Raw genomic sequence first — 22,026 nt, forward strand, 5'->3', positions numbered from 1 at the left:
GGTCCTCACATGATGAGCGGCTCTCAGGTTTGGGTCCATACGAATGTAGGAAAACAAGACCACACACACACATTGAGGGTAACTCTGCATTAATCATTGACGGTCAACAACAGCTCAGTTTGTTCTCACTCGTACGGACAGATGGACAATTTCACTTCTGACAGAGAAAACAAGACGTCCTGGTTGTTGTTCACAGAGAGGACCATCCTCCATGAATGCAGATTAAACAGTCTGACGCCGGTTAATGGAACTCATTCATCTTCTTCCTTATGAGACATTACACTGCTGACACTGATCTAAATGTTATTAATGCAGCAGGTGAGGCCTCTGCAGGTCTTCTTTTATTATAACTGTGTGATGTTATATCAGACCTGTTAACTGATGCTGTGATAAAGTCAGTGTGATTAACTTTTCCTCAACACTAATCAAGGATTTCAGATTCAACACTCTGCTGCTCTCACTTGTGTTTCTTAACGTCTTTAATGACTGATGACTTCATGCAGCCTTGGTTTAAGCTCAACTACTTAAAAACCGACAACAGACTTCAGATTTACATGAATTATAACGTCTCTTTCTTATTTTATCTTCTTTCTGTCTTCCTGCTCGTTGTCTTTCTCTTCCAGTGAGATCAACACACTGAACTTCTCGTCCTATTGGTCGCCGGCAGACCTCAGTAACTGCACGGACATCGACACCATCGAGGTGTCTGCAGGTACGCTCAGCCAGCAGCCAATCAGATACTCACACTGAGCCAGACGCAGACTGAACGAAAAGTCAAAATCGATATAGAGGAATGATTCAGACGGACCTGGACCGACTCACATACGGGGATAAAAACAAGAAGCTTAATAACACTCATTCCATCAAGTGAGCAAATGTAGAAGATTTAATTTGTCTTTTTCTTAACGTTAAATCTTTTGTGTTGTGTATTTCTGTGCAGAAAATGCAGCTGAGGTGGCCGGGAAGCTCGTCGCCATCACCAACAGCGAGCTGTCCAATGAGGAGGTGGGTGTCCACGCTTCTCGCTGTGACTCAACACAGCTCCTGTAGGAGAGTCGATCAACTCTGCTCCTCCTCTTCTGTCTGCAGGTGTCTAAAGTGGTGACGAAGGTGAAGCAGCTGGTGAACGTGGCGAAGATCAACACCACGTTAGCCTCCACCGTCGTCACCATCATCTCCAACGTCATGAACAACAAGACGGCGCTGCCTGCCACCTCAGAGATGTACGCTGTTTACTGTTCTCTGCTGCAGTCAGCTGGACTCTACTGGATTTATCACACTGTGTTGTAGCTCACTCTCCTTTTAATAGGTTCAAAACTTTACATTCCATTTATGTTACAACAACGCTGGACGTTGTTGGTCTGATTCTCGGTTCTGTCACTACAAGCACAGCTGGAAAAAAGTCCCAACAACTGGAAAATATCCAGTGGTTTCATACTTTCACGTGTAAAAACATAGTCTCAAACAGTGGTCTCTGGCACGGCCAAAGTCAAACCTGTTCTTACCTTGAAATTCTTGTTTATTATTGACTCAAACACAGCTGGATATTTTTCCAGAGGTCTTCTTAAAATTGACCAGTAGTTTCAGACTTACAAATGTTGAAACAATATCTCAAACAGTGGTCTCTGGCTTATAAGCTGCCTTGGTTTTAGAAATATTCTGTTTGTTACCTTTTGTGATGTAAATTGCCTCGATGTCTCATCAAAAATATCCAGTGGTTTCACGCTTTTAATAAATGTAACATATGTACTGCTGTTTTCTTTGTTTGTTCAGTAACTGGATTGTGTGTCTCTGACTCAGCTCAGTCCTCACAGCAGGTGACTGTATTACCTTCTCTGCCCTCAGAGCTCTGAAGACAGTCGATGAGTTGGTTCAGAAGATCGAGTTCGAGGGTCCGTCCGTCAGCATCACCTCCAAACACCTGGCTTTAGGGATATCTGCCCTCAACACCACCATGTTCAATGGGACGTCCTTCAGCGCCTTCATCGCTCCAAACTCCACCAGGCCACAGGTAAGAGCGCCAAACACCAGAGCGTCTTCTTCCTCCAGTCGAGTCTCATTCGCGTTTATTTCAGGGATGTTTAATTTAAGGCAACACACAACAGGTGAGCTAAATATCACCATGAAACTTCCCCAGCTGATCCCTGAGACAATTACTTTTAGTTTCCAGAGCAGAAATCTGGTTTTTGGATCATGCCAACTTCAAAATGACATGTTCAGTGCCTGTTAACCTGCAGCAGTTTGAGATTTGAAGAGTAGATTTGAGCAAGGAGACATAACTAAGACAAGTTCTTAATCATTGAAAGTAACGAAAACGATCTCACAATGTTAAAGAGAGTGAGAAAACATTTCTGGATCTAAACTAAAAGTTGATGGGGTCTGGACCAAGACCCATCCTCCATCCAATCACAGGACAAATATATGTGGGTGAAACCATCTCAATACAAACACACCAGCACCAGACTCCCTTAACAAATGTAGTGATTTTACGAGTTGTTGAGTTAAAACAAACTGTATAACGTTGTGAAACTCTGTCTCTGAATAATTCTTCATTATTTGGACCATCTTGTAAATTCAGCAAATATTCTACATGAACTCCTCACTGTGTTTGAGCAGAAACATGGAGTCTCTTTGTCTCAGAGCAGGAAGTGACATCAGATCACAGGTGGTCACTCAGACGCTCAGTGTGAACTCATGTGTAGTCAGGTGTCGAGCTGAACTCTTGTGTTAACACACGTCTGGATGTGTTTGTTTTCAGTTTATTGATCGCTCCCTGTGTTCTTCTTCTCTGCTCAGATTGATTTTGGATCGGATCAGGTGAACCCTCAAGCTCAGGTAACCCTCCCCGCCTCTCTGCTGTCCAACGTCCCTCTGAGTGAAGCCGACAGATCGACTCTGTCCAGGATCAACTTCATATTCTTCAACAACACCAACCTGTTTCAGGTGAGAACGACTCGTCGTGATGAGAATGAAGTGAGCAGCAGCAGGTACGGCACCTGTTACCTGTTAACACTGCGTGTCTGTGCAGAAGGAGCAGGGCGGTCGCTCTCTGAACAGCTACGTGGTGGCCAGCAGCGTCGGGAACTTCTCCATCCGTAACCTGGAGGAGCCGGTGGAGATCGAGATCGCTCACCTGTCTGAACAGGTACAGGTCAACGTGTGTGTGTGTGTGTGTGTGTGTGTGTGTGTGTGTGTGTACGGGTCTTAGTGAGTTCTGCACTTTGAATTATTACATTTTTATATCTTGGAGTGGCAGTTTTTGTTTTCATCGATATGATTTCTTTATTTTTTCTTTTTCTTTTTGTTACATTATTTTGTTAATTTTATTTTGTTTTATGTTTTATTTTCTTCTTCGTCATTTTATTTATCTTTATTTTTAATTGTATTAATTTTTTATTAATCAGTTTATTTCTCATTTTCATATTTGCTGTTTTAGTTTTTTCTATATTTTCTCTTTTATGTTTTCTCTTTCTATTTTTAAATCTTTTTTATTTTGCTTTATTAATTTATTTTCTTTGTGATATTTCATCTTATTTATCTTTATATTTTCACAGATTTTTTTGGAGCTCCTGTTTTTCTTTTGCTTTCCTTTATTTTCTCTTTCATTGCTGTTTAATCTGTATCAACGTTATTTAATTGTCTTTGCTGATTGTTGTTTTATAAACCTTTTATATTCTTTAGTTTAATGATATTATGTGTTTTATATATTTTACCTGAGCAGTTCTGTGTTGTTGTCGTGTGCTGCTGTGTAACATCTAATCTCCTCCTCCTGGCAGTGACGAGCGTTTAAAACTGGACTGAAACTTCCATGTAGGGAAGTAAAACGTACAGAAAGTAACTGAATCACAGAATGTGATTGTTTGATTGCTCAGATGTTTCTGGATAAAGAAAAAGAGTAAATCAGGTCAAATCTAAGTGATAACCTTTATTTACACAAAGCGAAGACGAATAAATCATCTTGAAAATGAAAGCAGTTGTTAATTATTAGGTTGTCTGATGATTGATGAGCTCTGGTGGACTTAATACTTCTTCCTGTCCTCTTCTGTCCCCACAGCCCTCCCTGAATCCTCGCTGCATGTTCTGGGACTTCGACATGAACGGTGAGTCTGTTCGTCTGTCGTCACGTCGCCTGAAACACTTCAGGTCCACTTCAGCCTCTCTGATCCGCAGGGAGTCTGGAAACAATCTGAACAACATCCATCTGTTAAAGTTTCATCCAAGAGCTCTTTACGTCAACTGTCGTCCACCGGGACGCTGACGGCTGGAGTTTGTCCTTAATTCACCTTTTTGGATTATTTATCAGGCCACATGTGCATATAGATACACCTCCATACCTACGATAGATAGATAGATAGATAGATAGATAGATAGATAGATAGATAGATAGATAGATAGATAGATAGATAGATAGATGTGCTTGTAATACCTCTGTGCTGCCACCAGGTGGTGATGGAGGCTGGAACGAGGAAGGCTGCAACGTGTCTGCAAAGTCCAGCAGCAACATGACCGTCTGTCTCTGTAACCACCTGACGCACTTCGGCATCCTCATGGTAAGACTGTGTCATCGTGTCCGACACGTAACAAACGCAGTGAGTCGCTTTATTAAAAACTTGTGTCGTGTCGTCGGTTTGAAGACATTTCCATCAGAAAAGGTAAGTTTAAACTTCATGATTGAAGCATCAGGGCTTTCTGGTTTTATTTGACTTGTTTTTTGATGTTTTACTTTAATGTTTTTTCTGTTTTTTCAAGCATCTCTTAGACCTGGCCGGACATGTATACTGTTTAGTTTTATGGATTGGATTATGTGTCAGTTTGTGTAGTTGTGACGTGTCTTATGTGTTGTCGGCTCTGATGTTTCTGACTTTTCACTTTTAGTTTCTGACCATTTTCTGCGGGTCACTAAACTGAAGGACATTTATAACCATTCACATTCTCACTAATACAACAACCAAACCTCCTTTTAAATCCTGCAGCTGTTCTATTAATGGTTCTTCAGGTTCTTCAGTTAAATTCATCAGACTCAAAGACAAATATAAAAGTTTAATTGAAAGAAAGTACTTTCAATGAATCTGTTGATTACTTTCAGGATCCATGGATTATTTGTTTAGTCCATAAGACGTCAAAAAGAATTGTGAAATATGTTGATCAGAGAACGTCTGTGATTGCTTCGGGAGAAGACTCTTTGTTTTCTGTCATTAATGACAAAGAAAGCAGCAGATCGTCACATTTAAGAAGCTGAACCAGACGATGAGTCTGTTCTCTTCATTTTCAAAATAGCTGGCAATTCATTTCCTGTCAATCAACTAATTAATGTATTAACTAATTCTTACAGTTCTTCATCTGGGCATAGAATACTTAATTGGTATTCATTGGTTGATATTTGCACTGTGTTGACTTGATACCTGCTGAGCCGGTTCACTGGGTTTAGGAAGTTACAGCTTGTCATAGTTTGTTTGTTTCATATATCATATATTGTTGTTAATTTGATGACTGACAACATTCAGCAACAACTGTTTCAGTGAAGACTTGTTGTAAATGATCCTCAGAGTTTCATGGGAGTTCGGAACACATTTCAACCCGACCCAGTGAAGAATGAGCCGTCGGTGAGGCTGAGAACACAAACAAACTGAAACGATGGTGTCATTCAGCTCAGAGAGACAAACTTTAACAGCTCATGACTAGAAAAGAATTTAAAGTGCAGCTAGAAAAGCTTTTACATGAATTTTGAGCGAGTTGCTGTGATTGATCTTTGGGTCGTTTTCTGTTTAAAGAGATCAGGTTTTTTAATGTGTTCAGGCGTAAGATTGACCACTTTACTTAATGTTGTTGTGAAGGTTCCTGACTTGTCCTGCTGGGGGCGCCACTGCCATCAGGTAGTGTTGTAGTGATGGGGGGTGTGCTTGGTGTTTGGATGGGTGCTGCGTGTCAAGTGTCTTTCTCATAGATGCCAGCACCCAAAGATTCCCAGCAGAACATCTATTGTGATGAGATGATCATTGATATTCACATCACCTGTCAGTGGTTTTATTGTTGTCAGTGTATGTAACTGAAGTTGGTGGGAAGAAGTAGCTCAAAAGTGTTGAGTACAGAGTAAAATGCACTTTGTATATTCAATCACTGGTATTTTAAAAATGTTTTGTCCTGACTGCAAACGTATGTATACTGTAGATGATTGCTGATAATCAGGATGGACCCTGAAGAAAACACAGCCTTCGATGCTGAGATCTCATCACACCTGGTATTTCTGCGTCTGTCTGTATCTGCAGGACATTTCCGGAGCTTCACCCCACATCGACCCCAGAAACAACAAGATCCTGACCTTCATCACCTACATCGGCTGCGGCATCTCCGCCATCTTCTCTGCGGCCACGCTGCTCACATACATCGCCTTCGAGTGAGTCGCCAGATTTGACGGAGCTTAAAAAGCGTCTAGTGTCCCTGAGAAACCAAACTATGTTTAAAATCTCAGCTGATTTGGAATTATCTGCACCAGGACAAGTCTGAGCTCAGGACGGGTCACTGTCAGTGTGACAATGAAGACAAACTGCAGCAGAAAACATCCACATGCCGCGTCTCATCTTTTCCCTGTTTCCTGCCCTCAGAAAACTCCGGCGTGACTACCCCTCCAAGATCCTGATGAACCTCAGCACGTCTCTGCTGTTCCTCAACATGGTCTTCCTGTTGGACGGCTGGCTCGCCAGTCTGGAGACCGACTGGCTGTGCCTGTCCGTGGCCGTCTTTCTGCACTACTTCCTGTTGACCTCCTTCACCTGGATGGGGCTGGAGTCCATCCACATGTACATCGCTCTGGTCAAAGTCTTCAACACCTACATACGAAGATACATCCTCAAGTTCTGCATCGTTGGATGGGGTGAGGAGCTTCAGCTCGATTTAATAACTAAGATATGTTATCTGAAGACAACACGTGTGTTCAGTGCTTTAACATGAGCGAGAAACTGAAACACAGGCGCAGGAAGTGTCAGTTTTATCATCCAGTAAGGCTGAAGTAATAGAGCAGCCAATATCTGATCAATACATTAAAGTCAGCAGCTCTGATGTTATGGACTGTGTTGTTCCAGGTGTCCCTGCTGTGTTGGTCGGGATCGTTGTCGCTGTGGATAAAAACTCTTACGGCCTTCAGAAGTACGGCAGAGGAGAGACGGGAGAGGGATCCTCAGAGTTGTAAGTCATCACAGTCGCAGTTTTGGTTCTGTTTAGTTATTTTGTGGAAGGATAGACTGAAGTGATAGAAATCATCGATAATAAATACGGATGTAACAATATACTGAATTTCATGATATCGCTGTAATAAACTGTCGGGGTCACTCGTCCTCCAGCTGACAGCCGGGCGCCGTGTGTGTTTACTGGTGGGGAAACAACAGATCACATCTGGTAACCAGACAACCAGTTACACCAGCAAACTCCCCCGCGGTGTCCTGGGAGTCCGGCTGTACGACCAGAACAGAGCTGTCCAGTGTGTACTTTCAAACCCGGCTACGCTTATTTTACTGAAGATGGAAAGCAGAAGTAGAAAATGAAAACAAATTGTATATGAATAATAAATGCTGTACATCAGATTCATTATTAAAGGACACTGTTTTCTCTTTCTGTGTGTGTTCTCTCCTCAGCTGCTGGATCCAGAATTCAGTTGTCTTCTACGTCACCTGCGTCGGTTACTTCTGCGTGGTGTTCCTGCTGAACGTCGCCATGTTCATCGTGGTGATGCTGCAGATCTGCGGACGCAACGGCAAACGCAGCAACCGCACGCTGCGAGAGGAGGTGAACATTTACAGTCAGGTTGATTAATACGAGGGAAGATTTAATCTGAAAAGTTAAACAGTTATCTCTGAGCTCTTCTCCCATCAGGTGGTTCTTCCTCCAGAAGGTCTGAATCTAATCCAGACTCTCGACACACTCTGCAAACGCTGTTTTGTTTTAATCCCAAGAGACAGAAATCATGTATTGTGCAGTGAAGGAAGAAGAGTAAAAAATGTTAAAATGACAGAACAGACAGGAAGAAAACTTAAAGATATCTCAGCACACACTCACAGTTCTGTTCGGTTCTGTTCTGTTGTGTTCTGTTCCAGGTTCTACGAAACCTGCGCAGCGTCATCAGCCTCACCTTCCTGCTGGGGATGACGTGGGGCTTCGCTCTGTTCGCCTGGGGGCCCGTCAACCTCGCCTTCATGTACCTCTTCTCCATCTTCAACTCGCTGCAAGGTAACACAAACAGCCAGACAGCTGATCAGCTGTTTCACATTCATTTAGATATTTCAGTTGATGTTTTAGTTTTTATGTGCTTTATTTTCTATTGGAAATGTTAACGGATCAGTATTTTTAGCCACCCTCAGCCTGTAATTTAATCAGTTTACACGTGTATCTTCAAACCTGATCCGGGGCACTTCCTCTACAGTATCAAGGCACCAGAACACAAACGATGACATCGACTCTGTTCAAGACTGTGAACAGGAGAATCCACAAACCTCAGTTAAAATTGTCCCCCCCCACATTATTTAAATCCTTCCTACAGCCACGGCTGCAGTGCGGTTTTTCTGTGAATCTCCAGAGATGTTTAACCTGACTTTCCATCAGGGTGAGGCGATGATGGCTGGGCAGTTCTGAGGTGAACTGACTCTTCTTTCTTTTCTGTGTTTCCGTCCTCAGGTCTGTTCATATTTATCTTCCACTGCGCCTTGAAAGAAAACGTCCAGAAGCAGTGGAGGAGATACCTCTGCTGCGGACGATTCAGGCTGTCAGACAACTCAGGTAACTGTCTGTCTGTCTGTCTGTCAGGAGAAAACCATTACAGTGGTACAGGAGTCCTGTCAGGTCTGTCTGCGAGCCTCCTGCCAGGTTCCCACAGCAGCAGAAAAAAAAAACTGAAGGCACTTTATTAAAATATAAAACCTGAGACAGTGCGGCTTTACAGCTAATAAAAAAAGATAAAACAAAAGACGTCTCAGAGACCAGGAAGTCCTCCAGGTGCAGGAGTGTGTGGATGTGCTGTTCTCTGCTGCTGCCGCTTCATCGTCTGTTTTCCTTCCAAAGATTCCAGGTGAAGCTGTTTCTTGAGGTGAAGTCTGTGAACTGGCTCTCAGCCAACACATTCCTCAGTGAAACCAGGGTCACAGTGAAAAGGCAGCGTTGGTACATTCCTCATGTAATCATGCATGCAGAGCTCTTATTGAATCAGCAGTAAATTAGGTGATATCATCCGAGGTAATAATGATCACCGGTGCTGCAGTGAACCGCAGGGACGACCGGCGCTATACGATATCCACTGGTGTGCCAACAGGGCGTTTATCAGAGCAGAGAACAGCAACAGTGTGTTTGTGATTGTTATCGATCCGTCCATCATGAAGCATCAGGTAACAAGTGAACCGTGTGCAGCCAGGACAAACAGCTGCAACTTTCCATTCTGATTTTCATCCGTGAAATTTTTGTCTCAGTGCTGCATTTTTTATCTTTTATCTTTGTGTCCATCAGTCGGCTGGTTTTAACTCACATCGCCTTTATTTTGGCTACAAAGCTGCAATCACGGCAGCAGGCAGCGGTACTCAGGACTCAGAAGACTGCAGATATACAAACTGTTGCTGTAACTGTCACTGAACTGGTGAATTCTAACTTCTAAATTCAATGAGCTGAACAATCAGAGTCATTTCTCTCATCACCAGTTCACTGTGATCAGACGGGTTTAAATGTGTTTATTAAATACATGTTTTAGTCATCTGCTGTTGAACATCAGCCGACCTGATGAAGGCAGGATGAGCAGACGTGGTGTTTAATGAAGCTGAGTAGCTCTCCAGGTAAAGTTCTCGCCTTGTGCAGCTGCTGATGTTCAGGCTCAGGTTTGAATCCTCTCTGTGCTTTTTGCATCAACGGTTAAAGATTTTTCTGTCGCAAAAACTTTAATTTCTTTAAGTTCTTTAGACATCTGTGAGTGCAGTCGTAAAGAACATTGTATAAACTTTAATCCTGAACCCTGTGAGGACGATGAATTGACGTGTTTTGGAGTCTCTGCTCGGTGGGAACTTTCACATAGGACATATTTTTATGCAGGGCTGACAAAGAAAACAACAAATGCTTCCAGAATGCCTCGGTCACGTCTCCGGTCCTGTCTGCTTTCACGTCTCGAGGCTGCTTTAAAACAGCGGGAGATGTTGTTGGACTGTGTTTATATAAAAAGTATTTTTGGGGATTGACACATCTGGGTGATGCTGTGTGACGTTTGTCAGCATGTTCGACGTGTTCTCACTCACATACAACTGCTGATCGATGTGGACGCACCGTCCTCACCAGCCACTGGTTTGTAATGAGACAGTGGTGAAGCAGCAGTGACATCATGACATTATCTCTTTAGATCAGTACAGAGATTTTAATGACTTCACCGAACAAATATTATCTGTGTGTAATTAATGTATTTCTGAAGTAAATTCACAAAGTCTGTTCATTTTAAATATCATCAAATGAGGTAAAACAAAGTGACAAACGGTGATAAATGGAATGAGTGCAGCGGAGCAGCTCTGCCGATTCTCACTGTGAACATTTATTTCTTAATCTTAATATTTATACGTTCTGAACCTGCAGCGGGTCGGTCGGGACGTTTTGAATCTGAGCCTGAACGTCTCGAATCCATCAGACATTAAATCCACTTCTGCACATCTGTTCTGTATTACTAATGTCTGTCATGGGATTATCCATCAGAGCATTCCATGTTAGATGAGAAGAAGATGGGAAAAGAAGCGAGGGTAAGAGAGGGTGGAGGAAAAGATTTAGAGGGAGGGAAGGAAGGAAGGAAGGAAGGAAGGAAGGAAGGAAGGAGTCCTCAGATCAGGATCACTCAGCTGTACACTGTGTTTCTGCAGACTGGAGTAAGACGGCCACCAACAACACCAAGAAGGTGAGCTCGGACAACCTGGGCAAGTCTCTGTCCTCCAGCTCGTTCGGCTCCAGCACCGCCAACTGGACCTCCAAAGCCAAAGCTACACTGAACCCGTTCACCAAGAGACACAGCAACACAGGTGAGACCCGGGTGAACTTTTCCTCTAGTGTGAATTTAAAAGAAGCTGCAGACTCAAACACTCCCTTTAATAGAGTTCATCGCGGTTATTATGGAACAATATATATCGTCTTATTAAAAGGAGCAGTTGTGAAGTAAAAGATGAACATTTAACTGTATTTTGTGAGTAAAAACAAGAAGTTGACTGGTAGAAGCTGGACAGGACTGTTTTTAAGACTCAGTCTGCAGCTTCACAGCTGTTGATAAGAGAGAAGCCATCTTGGATTTTAAGGTCGGGGTTGGTGAGGTGTGTCCTACTTCGAGAGGAACTTCTGACTGTACCTCCGTTAGCATGTAGCTGACACACACTCACTGTTTCCTTCAGCAGCTCTGCACTGATCCATGAGTCTGTGATTACTGTCTCAGGTTGTGGAAGCGTCTGTGATCTCCTCACATGTGATGTTCATGTGTCTACCTCTGTGTTTGGTGTGTAGAAAGCTCTTCCAACCAATAGCCAGAGTGGAGGACCGACGGAGGTAAAGCTAAAGCTGATTGGCTGATTGACTTCCTGCTTCTGACGCCATGTGATCCACTCTGTGTTTCCCAAAATGTTTGTGGTCAAAGTTAAAATCTGGAGATTCAGATTCAACATTCATGGTTTTCATTTTCACCAAACAAAAAAGAAAAAAAAGGAAAGAAATTTCAAACTTGGCAACTTTGCTGGCGGACATATTGGGAAAGCAGACACTGTGTGTTGTGATTGGCTCGTCACTGTGATGTCATTTCACGCCCTCTTTACCAGCCTGAGACACACTGAGCGGGAGGAGGCTCAATTTTCACCCATTGACATGACTCAAACTACGACTCCTCCCGCCCAGAGTGCCCCAGGGTGCAGAAACAAGCACGCCATGACAGACTGCATCCAAGCTAACATCTGCCTCGTTTAACTGTGATTGGTTTGTAATTTTAATAAGAGCAGAGTAACAAAAAGCTAACACTGACTCGTTTGTCAGACTCTGATGCAATAATGTGGGTCTGCTCAGTAGAATTAACAGCAAATGTTCAAATATTACTTGAGGTCATAAAACCCCACTGAGACAGTTGGTAAGATACCATCTGCTCTCCAAATTACAGAGCAAGTTACAAGTTTATTTTAGTAAAAAGCTTCAGGCTGACCTGTTCCACCAGTTCCTACAACAATCCCACTGAGTGCAAATACTGAAGGTGTCTGACTGTGTTTTTATTTCATCAGTCACAGAAGCCTTTGGAACTGTTGGGAGATATCTGCATTTAAACATCTTAAAACAACTAAATCTCTGTTATATGATTTGGTGAGTTATGTACTGCCAGTATCCCAAAAATGTCCAACAAACGTGTCCTCGAGGTAACGGTTTGTTTCATTCAGTCGCCCCCGCTACGACTTCCAGGAGAGAGTCAGAGAGTGAGGAAGTCAGAGAGCGAGACTAAAATGTAACATTAGTCACTGATGGATTTCATCAGCAGCGAAGCGACCCTGGGATTATTTGTTTGTTCACTCCAAACAGCCAGACAACTTCACTGCACGTTAGCCGTGAGCAAATGTTAGCGAGTTACAGTGGACGGCAAAAGTTAAAGTAACGTTACGTTCATGAAGTAAAGTCCATTTCCCCTCCAGCTCCAGTCAGCAGTTGACATTACAGAACAGAACCACCTGACGATGGAGCTCCGGGTCACTGCTGCAGTCAGGCTGATCAACAGGACTGAACGGAAATCACCTTTTTAATCCCACAAGTTAGAAAGTCCTCTCTGAGCTCTGCTCCCATCTGTAATCGTCACCGGATCAGAACCTGATGAGGCTAAAATATCGGTTGGTCAGTTTGGTCCAGAGAAAACTCATAGTAAGTTTAACCATCTTAACCCTTCAAGCTCCAGGGTGCCACAGAGCCGACACACCTTTAATAACCGTCACCTACAAACGTGGACGCGTCTGTCCTGCAGGGTCACTTCCTGAACAAACCAGACAAACGGCACTGCAGCAGCGAACAAGTCAGAGAGCTAACTGGCAGCTAATGTTGCTTCTCTGTCACTTTGACAGCAGAACTAATTAAATGCTGCCTGTCCATGACTTGTTTTCCCACAAAATTGTCCATATTGTCCCTCTTTTAGCTCAGCTGTCAACCAAATGTGCAGCAGACTTAAAGAACAACGACGACTGTCAGATTTACTGCCAAACCAAACACATGAACTGTGAATTAAAGAATTTAAAAAGCATAGACATTTTGACAGCCTGTAGAAATGACTAATTGTGATTTCAGTCAGACTGATTTCTGTGTTTAATTTTAGAGGCAGAATCCATCTTAATGAAAGATCCTGTGAGGGGTTCCAGATGAAGGGAAGGAAAAAAACAAACGTTAAGTCCTCAAAAGCATCAAAGACAACTTTGACAACAGGTTGTTTGTTTCCAGAGCCAGAGTGCTTTAAAAGTTTTTTTGTTTTTTTTTATTGGCCAGTTCCAGATTAAAGAAGACATTTCTCAGAAACACAGCTGCAGAAGATTAAGTTCATCTTCTGCCTGATCATCTGACATCAAAGAAAACAAGTGAAACACTGATTCCATACTAAATGATAAATACTGGAGGCGGAGGAGGAGAGGCACTTGCTGGTCGTTTGAGGAGTTTTGAGGTTTTCCCCAAAACTCATTTGAGAAGTTGTTGTTACTGTCTTGACTGCATCTTAAATATCAAACAGGCATGTCGATCACACATCCCTGCCAGGAGACGTCTCGGCCTCTTCAGCTGCTAAATGCTCCTCTTTGTTCAAAAGCTCAACAGATTGAGGCTATGACGCTTTCCGTTTCCTGCACTGTGAACATCTTGTTTAGTTGATTTTCTGGGGATAACCCCACAGTGTTGGGGCCAGCCCTTCTCTGAAGCAGGGCCAGAAAGCCCTCGGCTAAAGTCGGCTTTTGTCATCGCAGGAAACTTGTGCTTTTCTTCTTTCTCATCCTCTTTGTAAAAGCTATAGCAGCAGAATTAGAGAATAGTTTTGTTCCACCTCTGATCCATGGGTGGAGGATGTAACAGGTGGTGTTTACAGTCAGACAGCTTAACAGATCCTTCACTCATCACATAAAAGAGAAAAGACCCGCACTACAACCCACAAAAGCAGCGTTACAGGACCAAACAACAGAAATGTGGCAGCAGGTCGAGTCTTCAGCATCTGAAATAAGGAAAAAAACACAGAATCATACATGGAAAAGTGTCTGCCATCCTGTCTGTCATCCTGTCTGTCATCCTGCCTGCCATCCTGTCTGTCCTGCCGACTCTTCAGCAGCTCCTGCTGTGTACTGGTGGTGATTTTGGGCTAAAAACTTCAACTCCCATGTCTTTGTCTCCTTCCACTCTTGTGTTGTGGTAGTTACTGTCTTTGGGAACTTACACAGAAAATAAAATCACCAATTCATTAAAAAAAAAAAAAGTTACCGTGACGGTCAGCCCTCCCACCAACTGAGACTTCGGTGAACCGCATCCTCTGGGATGAGAGTCAGACAGGGTCCTGTGTTCACTGATGGTGATTATGTGATGATGTCATCTAGAGCAAAATATTTCTCTGTCACTTTCCTTGATGCACGCTAAAAGAAATCAAATATCTCAACATCATGCTGTGTACCTTCAGCATGCTGTATGAAAGCTGCTCGGTTCAGGGTCGAGCATTCGTCGCTGCCATACTGCAGAATCCCTTTGTGACGAGGGCTGTTGATTAACGCAGACAGATGTTTGCACATGCTCTCCTCTGTCTCTGGGTTGGGTTGCCAGGTACCACGACACACATCCTACCAGAAACTGAGACACTCATTCAATTTGGGTCACAATTAAATCAGGAAATTAACAGGAGTATTTACAACTGCAGCACAACATTTATTACTAATTATATAATAGGGATGTCATGATTTTGGTTGTAAATCAAAAGTCGCTCAACATCAGTTTTCAGTTTCGATCACTGAATTTCCAGGCAGCATCAGCGGATCATCAGATCTCAGAGCTTATTCTACCACAAACAAAACACATCTCCTTCATTTTTCGGAAGCGCTAAAACGTATTTTACACATCTGCAAAGATTTTACTGCCAAGACTCAACAGTATCTGTGTGGTGTGATAAACTAAAAGCATATTTTGAAGGGAACACATGCAGCTGAGGTCGAACAATATAAATGTAAACGTGATCTGCGGGTGACGGTGTTTCCCTCAACTTCAGAACAAGAAGAAGAAATCGAGACAAAATATCATGTCGTCACATTTGTCCTGCAAGGGAAACTTTTTTCATTACAAAATTCAGCTCAGTCTGTCAGCCTTAAAATATGAAGTTACAGTTTAGTTTGTCCAGCGCTGCTTTCAGTGTCTCTTAATAAATCTCTGGATTCGACAGTCCCATGAAACAGTAGTCCCGAGCTGCAGTGAGTGAATCCAGGGTTCATGTTCGTCACAGCCTCTCGTGCTTCACAACGTGTTGATGAAACAGTCAACAGATTAATTTAATCAGTGAGGCTGAATGTGTCGTAAATCCTGACGTCTGGCTTCAGTGTGTGGACCTCACACACTCAATGTTTTGTGTTGCATCAGTGTGTGTGTGTGTGTGTGTGTGTGTGTGTGTTCTCGACCCACAGGAATGAATGCACTTGTCACTTCTAATATTTCATCACAGTTATTATATCTGCTGTAACCAGGCAGGACATTTTATCTCACTCTGCGGTGTTCATTCTTTCGCTCTGCGTTGCCAGATAAACAAACCTGTGGTTTAACTGTCGATATAATCAAATAAACAATCTTCTCAGATTTACCACAGCTGATAGGAGGCTGAAGAGGCTGTTTAACACAGTCGAGGGCAATTCCCATAAGGAGACAATGTATTGTGTTTAAGGTTGATAGGAGGCCTGTTGTGTAAGCCTGATGCGTGTGGACAGGTCACATTTGTTTTATTTTTTATTTTTTTGGCTTAATCTGTGAAACAAACTTTTCAGACCAAACCCTGCCCAATGAGCAGGAGTTCAATTGATGGAAAGTGTGTGAGAATTTGGGTTATTTTACAGTCTAAACATATGTTACATTTAAACAAACCTTGATTAAACTCGAAGAACCATTGAGGTTGTCCTCATCTATAATCATGTTCAGTAAATATGAAATGAAAAGAGAGAGGGGGGGAGGTTTGTGCTCACAGGTTAGTAGAATATGGATCTTTACTGTGGGATGAAGTTGGGTGGCTGACTTTTCAAACTCAAACCGTCCTCAGGGAACCTTTAGCATGAGCCTGTCTGTAGTGTGAGTTTGTTCCAGAGTTCAATCCACCATCTCTGATATGTATGGTGGTAGCTTTCCAACAAGGGCTTATAGATAAATACCAAGGATTTGTATGCCTCTCTACAAGTTGAAGACTTACCCAATTTATCATTCAATATCTCAAACTATCGCCAGTAATACATTCCAGCTGCCGTGGATAAATGCAAACTACTACAGTCAACACCTCTGGTTCTGGTGAACAGCATGACCCTTGAGCTGCCTTCAGTACTAGTTTAAGATTGATCAGAGCATCTTGTAGAGCATTAAAGGAAAGTTGTAGGTTTGCAGAATCAGCTTTACAATACACAACAGTGTCATCAGTGTAGAGATGACTTCACTCTTTCAGAATGGTGTTGACGAATGCTTGAGTTGGTTATTTACCAAAGATTTAATGATTTTTGTGAGATTGGTCTGTTTCCTCCTCAATGTAAAGAAGTTACACCATCAAACTTCCAAATCTCTGAAACCCTCTGGAAAACAATGTTTCACTGCACAGTAGAGATCTTCAGGGGTTAAAATCTTTTACCCAATCCAAAATGAATCCCAGAATAGCCACCTGAAACCAATTGGTAATCTTAAAACACCTAATCTAAAAAGAACACGAGGATAGACCGCATCCAAGATATGCTGGACCTGACCAGATCCAAATTGAGACAGAACAGCCACACTGGCAGCAACGTGATGCATCACTGGCATCACCAGATTTGGTCTGTTTTTACCCAATCCAAGATGAACCCATGAAAAGCCAACCGAATCCAACTGGTCATAAAAAAAAACACCTAATCCTTAAAGAACACGAGGTTAGACCGAATCCAAAATATGCTGGACCTGACCACATCCAAATTGAGACAGAACAGCTACATTGGCAGCAACAGGATGCATCATAAGTTAGCAAGCAGTGTTTAACTGTCTGACAAGAAATCATACTCTTGGAAAGATTTATGACCTTCCCCAATCATGTTTTATCGTCTCATTGTTTTTTTTTATTCCACACTGAACGATTGGAAACAGTCTTTTCTACTCTGTAACGGGTTGTTGTTTGAAAGGAGGCACACAGAAAACAACACAACTGCCCATTGATGTTTAGCCTATTTAGCCTGTTCAGTTAGCAGTTCCTCATATGGCTTTTTGAGGCTCCACAATTGATTCCAGGTTAAGATATCCAACTTTACAGCAGAAACAAACATGTTAACAGCCCGGCGGCTAATTTCCCCACTCATGTAAATTGTAGAGGTTTTTATATAACTCACTTGTTTAAAATATGTGAATGCTAAAATGAATCATGATTGACGGTGTGGCTGCTTTGATTGACTCCTTCGGTGTTATGGATTAACAAGCAGCCTCGTTAGCGTTAACCTGCAGACAGCTGCTGGAGCAGGTGAGCTCTGAAGGCGACAGCAGTGGACGGAGCCTCTGTAGGAATCAACACCTCCAGTCAAAGAGAGCAAAGAGATTCTTTTATAAACTTTCAGGATTCAAAAATAGATTTATCACCCACTGTCAGTTCTCAAACTGTTTGCGCCCTGTTGTTCTGTTCGAGTCAGGTCCTAAAAAGAAGGGGACGGCTGGTATTACCCAAATTGAGCCTCATCCTGGTTTTTCAGAAACCTGTGACTGACATCGTGGCGGCTCCGTCCACTTTTTACAGTTGATGGTTTGATGGCTTTAGTTCAGTAACTTATGAATTCTTCTTGCATTTTTTTTTGCAAGGAAATCACCCCGTCATCGTATCAAAGATTAGCCAGAGTAGTTCGACTGTGTCTGATCCACTGTGTGATTACTCACATTGTTGTTACTCAGTCAACTCAGCCAGAGACTTGACTGATGCATGTGCGAGGTGCTGGTTACAGTTTCCAGATAGACTTGGCGAGCACGGGACCTCGGCTGTGTTCCGATTTTCGAGTGTTAATTCTGGACATCATTCAATCAGCTCGTGGTAGATATGAACAGAGACACGAGCGTCTTGGCGAGCTGGTGGACAGTTTTTGATGTAACACTTGATTTTCCTCCAAGAATAGCAGATGGACCCTTGTCTGTTTCATTTTGTTGGCCATGTGCTCGCTAATTTCTGCCCAAATTCTTGTCAGAATGTCTTTAGCTTGTCCAGGACTTTAAAGAATTGCATATAATGAGTTTTAAGTCTTCTATAATTCTCCAAACCTCCACATTTTTCAGTTAGTTTGTTATTGTGAGTAACATGTCAGGTAATGAGTAGGGTTGAGTGAGTACTCTGCTGAGATGAGTATCCAGTACAGGTGCGAGTATCATCCAGGTAAAATGTGTCAATATGCAAACTGGTGATGAAGAAAAATCCTCATTTCATAGCAAAGCTTTTTTCATTTCACAAAAACTTCTTGAGATGTCTGTCGCTGAAGTTAAAAATAAGTTTAAAGTAACATTTATAAAAACTTTTATCTTGAACTGTGTAACATCAATAAATCAACATCAATAGTGAACGGCACAAAAAACTCAAAAATACTGTAATTGTGGCTTTTCAACATCGGCAAAGATGTTGAACTGACATCTTTTGGAGAAGTTTTTGCTCAGTGGGTGAGGACAAAAATATAACTGCCACCGACTCTGAAGCCGTTTTTATGACTTTTAATGTCAGCCACAATCAAGCCACAACTGGATTTACAGATTAGACTGTTTGGAAATTAAAATACCTGATGGTGAAATACTGGCCAGTTGTACTGTGCGCTCTCCTCTGACTCTAGTAGTGAAACAATATGATTACCTTTAAAATCTGGAGCTGATCTGGAACAATTATTATTATTAGTTACAGCAACAAATGGCCAAATGTTTTGAAGGTCAAGTCACTGTTGTTCCTACAGTTTCGGTGCTTTAGTCAGTAATAATTGAGCACCTGATTAAATGTTGGACTTCGTCGTGATCAGAATATAACACGTCAGTCAAAGCAAAGCATGAATTGACGTCATGAAGTAATCAGTACACCTCAAATGTGGACATGACATCTTCGACCGTTCTGTTTTGTCATTGTTCTTTGGCTCTCTGGCATGACATGAGCTTGAGTCATGGTTGTGACTTATTTTTAACCAGATTAAACAAACAGTGAACATTTTATTTGCTCACTTCTAAAGAGTGGTGCTCCAGTGCGCTCTGGTAGCACTGCGCCTGTTCCAACATGTAACAAAATGAACCAGCTCATAACTTCCACTGTAAGCAGGCATCATGGGCTGAATACAGGATCTTCTCCTCAACTTTTTGGCACAGTTAAGAGTTTCTGCACCAGCATCCATTTCTTATTGAATGGTTTCTGGATGTTTGAGGTCAGAGAATAAGTCCATCTCACAACATGTACCTAGTTCATGGCCAGCGGTCGTTTCCACAGGTCTTTACTTTTACAGTTTCAATCTTTGTCCTGAAGTGCACGCTGGAGTGAATCTGAGGGGAAAATGTTTCTGTGGTTCAGAGGGGACACGGAAACAAAAACAAACATAGATTATATGTGACATCATAGGACATTTCAGAAGTCAGAATTGCTGGATGGGACCAGCTGCACATCGCTGTGAGGAGCCAGGGGCATAATCAGTGATGCAGGATTCAGGGAAGTCGTGACTGTGGCCCGCGCCAACAGGCAACTCGATTCTGACCCCGTAACTTCATGTTGCATCGGGACACTAGTTTGGAAGAGAGGCTGGGAATCTTGGGTGTATGTTGAGAAAGAAAATATGGCAAATTCATTCCTTTTTTAAAAAATTGGTCACATATAGCACAGAGCAGTGATTAAACATTGTCATGCCAAGGAAGACTTTGGCTGAACAGCATGATTCAGAGGCCTTCTTGATGGTACCAGAGGACCAGACAGTATGTGCTTGAGTTGGCTCTAATTTTATACATTTTGCTTATATACATTGGCTCATTTCCTGTAAGAACATTCCAAGACGTACAACTGTGAAAGATGCTATTGTTGGTCCAACTTACAATAAAGAAGGTTGACTAAAATGACATGACTGTAAATTTATGTTGACACTCTCATCCAGTAGATGAATGTATTTGTCTGATACCTGAGCTCATTTCACAGCTGCAACAACCATAAAGATCCTCAAATAAATCAGAAAATGTAAAGTTCACTCTGATGCTTTAGTCAAAGGTTCCATGAAGACACTGAACATTCAACATATTAACTTTTTCCAGACGTCTTGACATTGGCAGAAATGTATCTAGAGATAGTGTCTTCATACGTAACCAACTGTATCGATCGGTTGTCATTGACTCTTAAAATAACACATTTAACTGTTCACAAAACCACGCAGCAATGTAAAAGCTACAGGCGTGGCAGACAACCAGACAATCACAGTTTTATTGGGTTTAGGAAAACATTGTGTGTTGGTTTGAAGCTATACGGTACTTCTGTAACAGCCAGCTGGATTGAAGTCCTGTTCTTGTTTGACCCAACCGTCCATGCTGACATCATCCATATAGATTTGGTCAATCATCATACTTCTTCACCTGGCATTCTAATTTTCTGTTACCTGCTGCACAACCTGTGCTGATTAGTGATGGTTTATGATTTAATACAACAATCTGTTTTCACAACTTGCGCCAGTGATGCCAAGTGACCTTATTTACATGGAAGTAGGAAACTCTTAAGTTTTCTTAATTGTTTTTCAGGTTAAAGAATCCATCTGAAAACAGATCTGCTCAGTGTGTTCATATTTTTATTGGAGGCTTTATAGAAAAATGTATCTGACCTTTAAGATTTGTCCTGAGACATTGCATGTTAATTATGTTTTAGCAATCTCTTCTAATGCTTCATCCAAGTTCTCTGAAGTCTAATAACACATAATCCCCATTACACAAGAGTTTTCATGCTCCAAATGACAAATGGCAGCATAATGATATCCAAACATTGCAGCACTGGAAGTTGTCATTCTATATCAGGTATGCACATATTTTGAAAAATTATCCAGGGATCAAGTTGAAAATGATATTCACATATGCCTGTGTAAACAAGGCTGCTATTGGAAATCCTCAACATGACCTACTGAGGCTTCACTTGGCCTGGTTGTGTTATCCGTTGGCTCTGAAAATGTTATAATTGCAAGGGGCTGGGAGGGAAGAACGCCAAACTAAGCAGCCTCATTCTTAAGAGAAAAACTAAAAACATCAACCATATTGCCTGGAAAGCCTAGAGTCAGACTTTAACACAGCAATGTGACTATATACGAATAAAGACACAGAGAATCAAAGGTCTGGTACAGATGGTCAGAAATTGCACTCATTAAGCTGTTTTTCCTGTGGCGGGCTCCTCTGGGAGAATAACATGAGGTAGTAATTGTAGTTGTAAAAGTTGTGCATTGCATTCATTGAAACCTTGTCTTAAAAATGGGTTGACAACTGCAGTGAGAATAATTCAATTATCTATTTTACTCAAAGTACCAACAGCAAAGCCTGGGACTGTTTCCCAAAAGCTGAAATGATCTCGCCCTAAAGTTTTTTTTTCAGGTTAAGATCTGTTCTCAAGAATGAGAAATCCTTTTGTCCTGATCACATTAAGACCCAGAATCCTTCCTCCACAGATAGAGCTGTCTCATGTGACAATATAATTACATTTTGGTTGCATAATAAGAGACCGTAACGCGTTCAAAAGATTGTGGATTGTCTCTGGCTGTCCACAGTCTCCTGCCCAGTTACCTTTGACCTCCTCTTGATGGATTCCGTGACTGTTCTGATAATTCAATTTTTTCGTCT

The 22,026-nt window shown here is 42.1% G+C and overlaps 1 protein-coding gene across 2 annotated transcripts in view; it reads left to right on the plus strand.

The window, feature by feature from the left end:
- Positions 1-22,026, plus strand: part of adgrg6 (adhesion G protein-coupled receptor G6) — a 71,358-nt gene that overhangs the window by 45,924 nt on the left and 3,408 nt on the right. For both annotated transcript variants that reach the window (XM_037086833.1, XM_037086834.1), the window contains 15 exons: positions 624-712; positions 941-1,005; positions 1,090-1,223; positions 1,846-2,011; positions 2,797-2,943; positions 3,029-3,145; positions 4,055-4,100; positions 4,444-4,550; positions 6,267-6,394; positions 6,603-6,871; positions 7,080-7,182; positions 7,629-7,779; positions 8,088-8,220; positions 8,665-8,766; positions 10,866-11,021. In XM_037086833.1, coding sequence (XP_036942728.1) covers positions 624-712; positions 941-1,005; positions 1,090-1,223; positions 1,846-2,011; positions 2,797-2,943; positions 3,029-3,145; positions 4,055-4,100; positions 4,444-4,550; positions 6,267-6,394; positions 6,603-6,871; positions 7,080-7,182; positions 7,629-7,779; positions 8,088-8,220; positions 8,665-8,766; positions 10,866-11,021 — 1,913 coding nt within the window. The remainder of the gene's footprint in view (positions 1-623; positions 713-940; positions 1,006-1,089; positions 1,224-1,845; positions 2,012-2,796; positions 2,944-3,028; positions 3,146-4,054; positions 4,101-4,443; positions 4,551-6,266; positions 6,395-6,602; positions 6,872-7,079; positions 7,183-7,628; positions 7,780-8,087; positions 8,221-8,664; positions 8,767-10,865; positions 11,022-22,026) is intronic.

This window comes from Acanthopagrus latus, chromosome 22 (genome assembly GCF_904848185.1).
Source record: "Acanthopagrus latus isolate v.2019 chromosome 22, fAcaLat1.1, whole genome shotgun sequence".
Taxonomy (NCBI): domain Eukaryota; kingdom Metazoa; phylum Chordata; class Actinopteri; order Spariformes; family Sparidae; genus Acanthopagrus; species Acanthopagrus latus.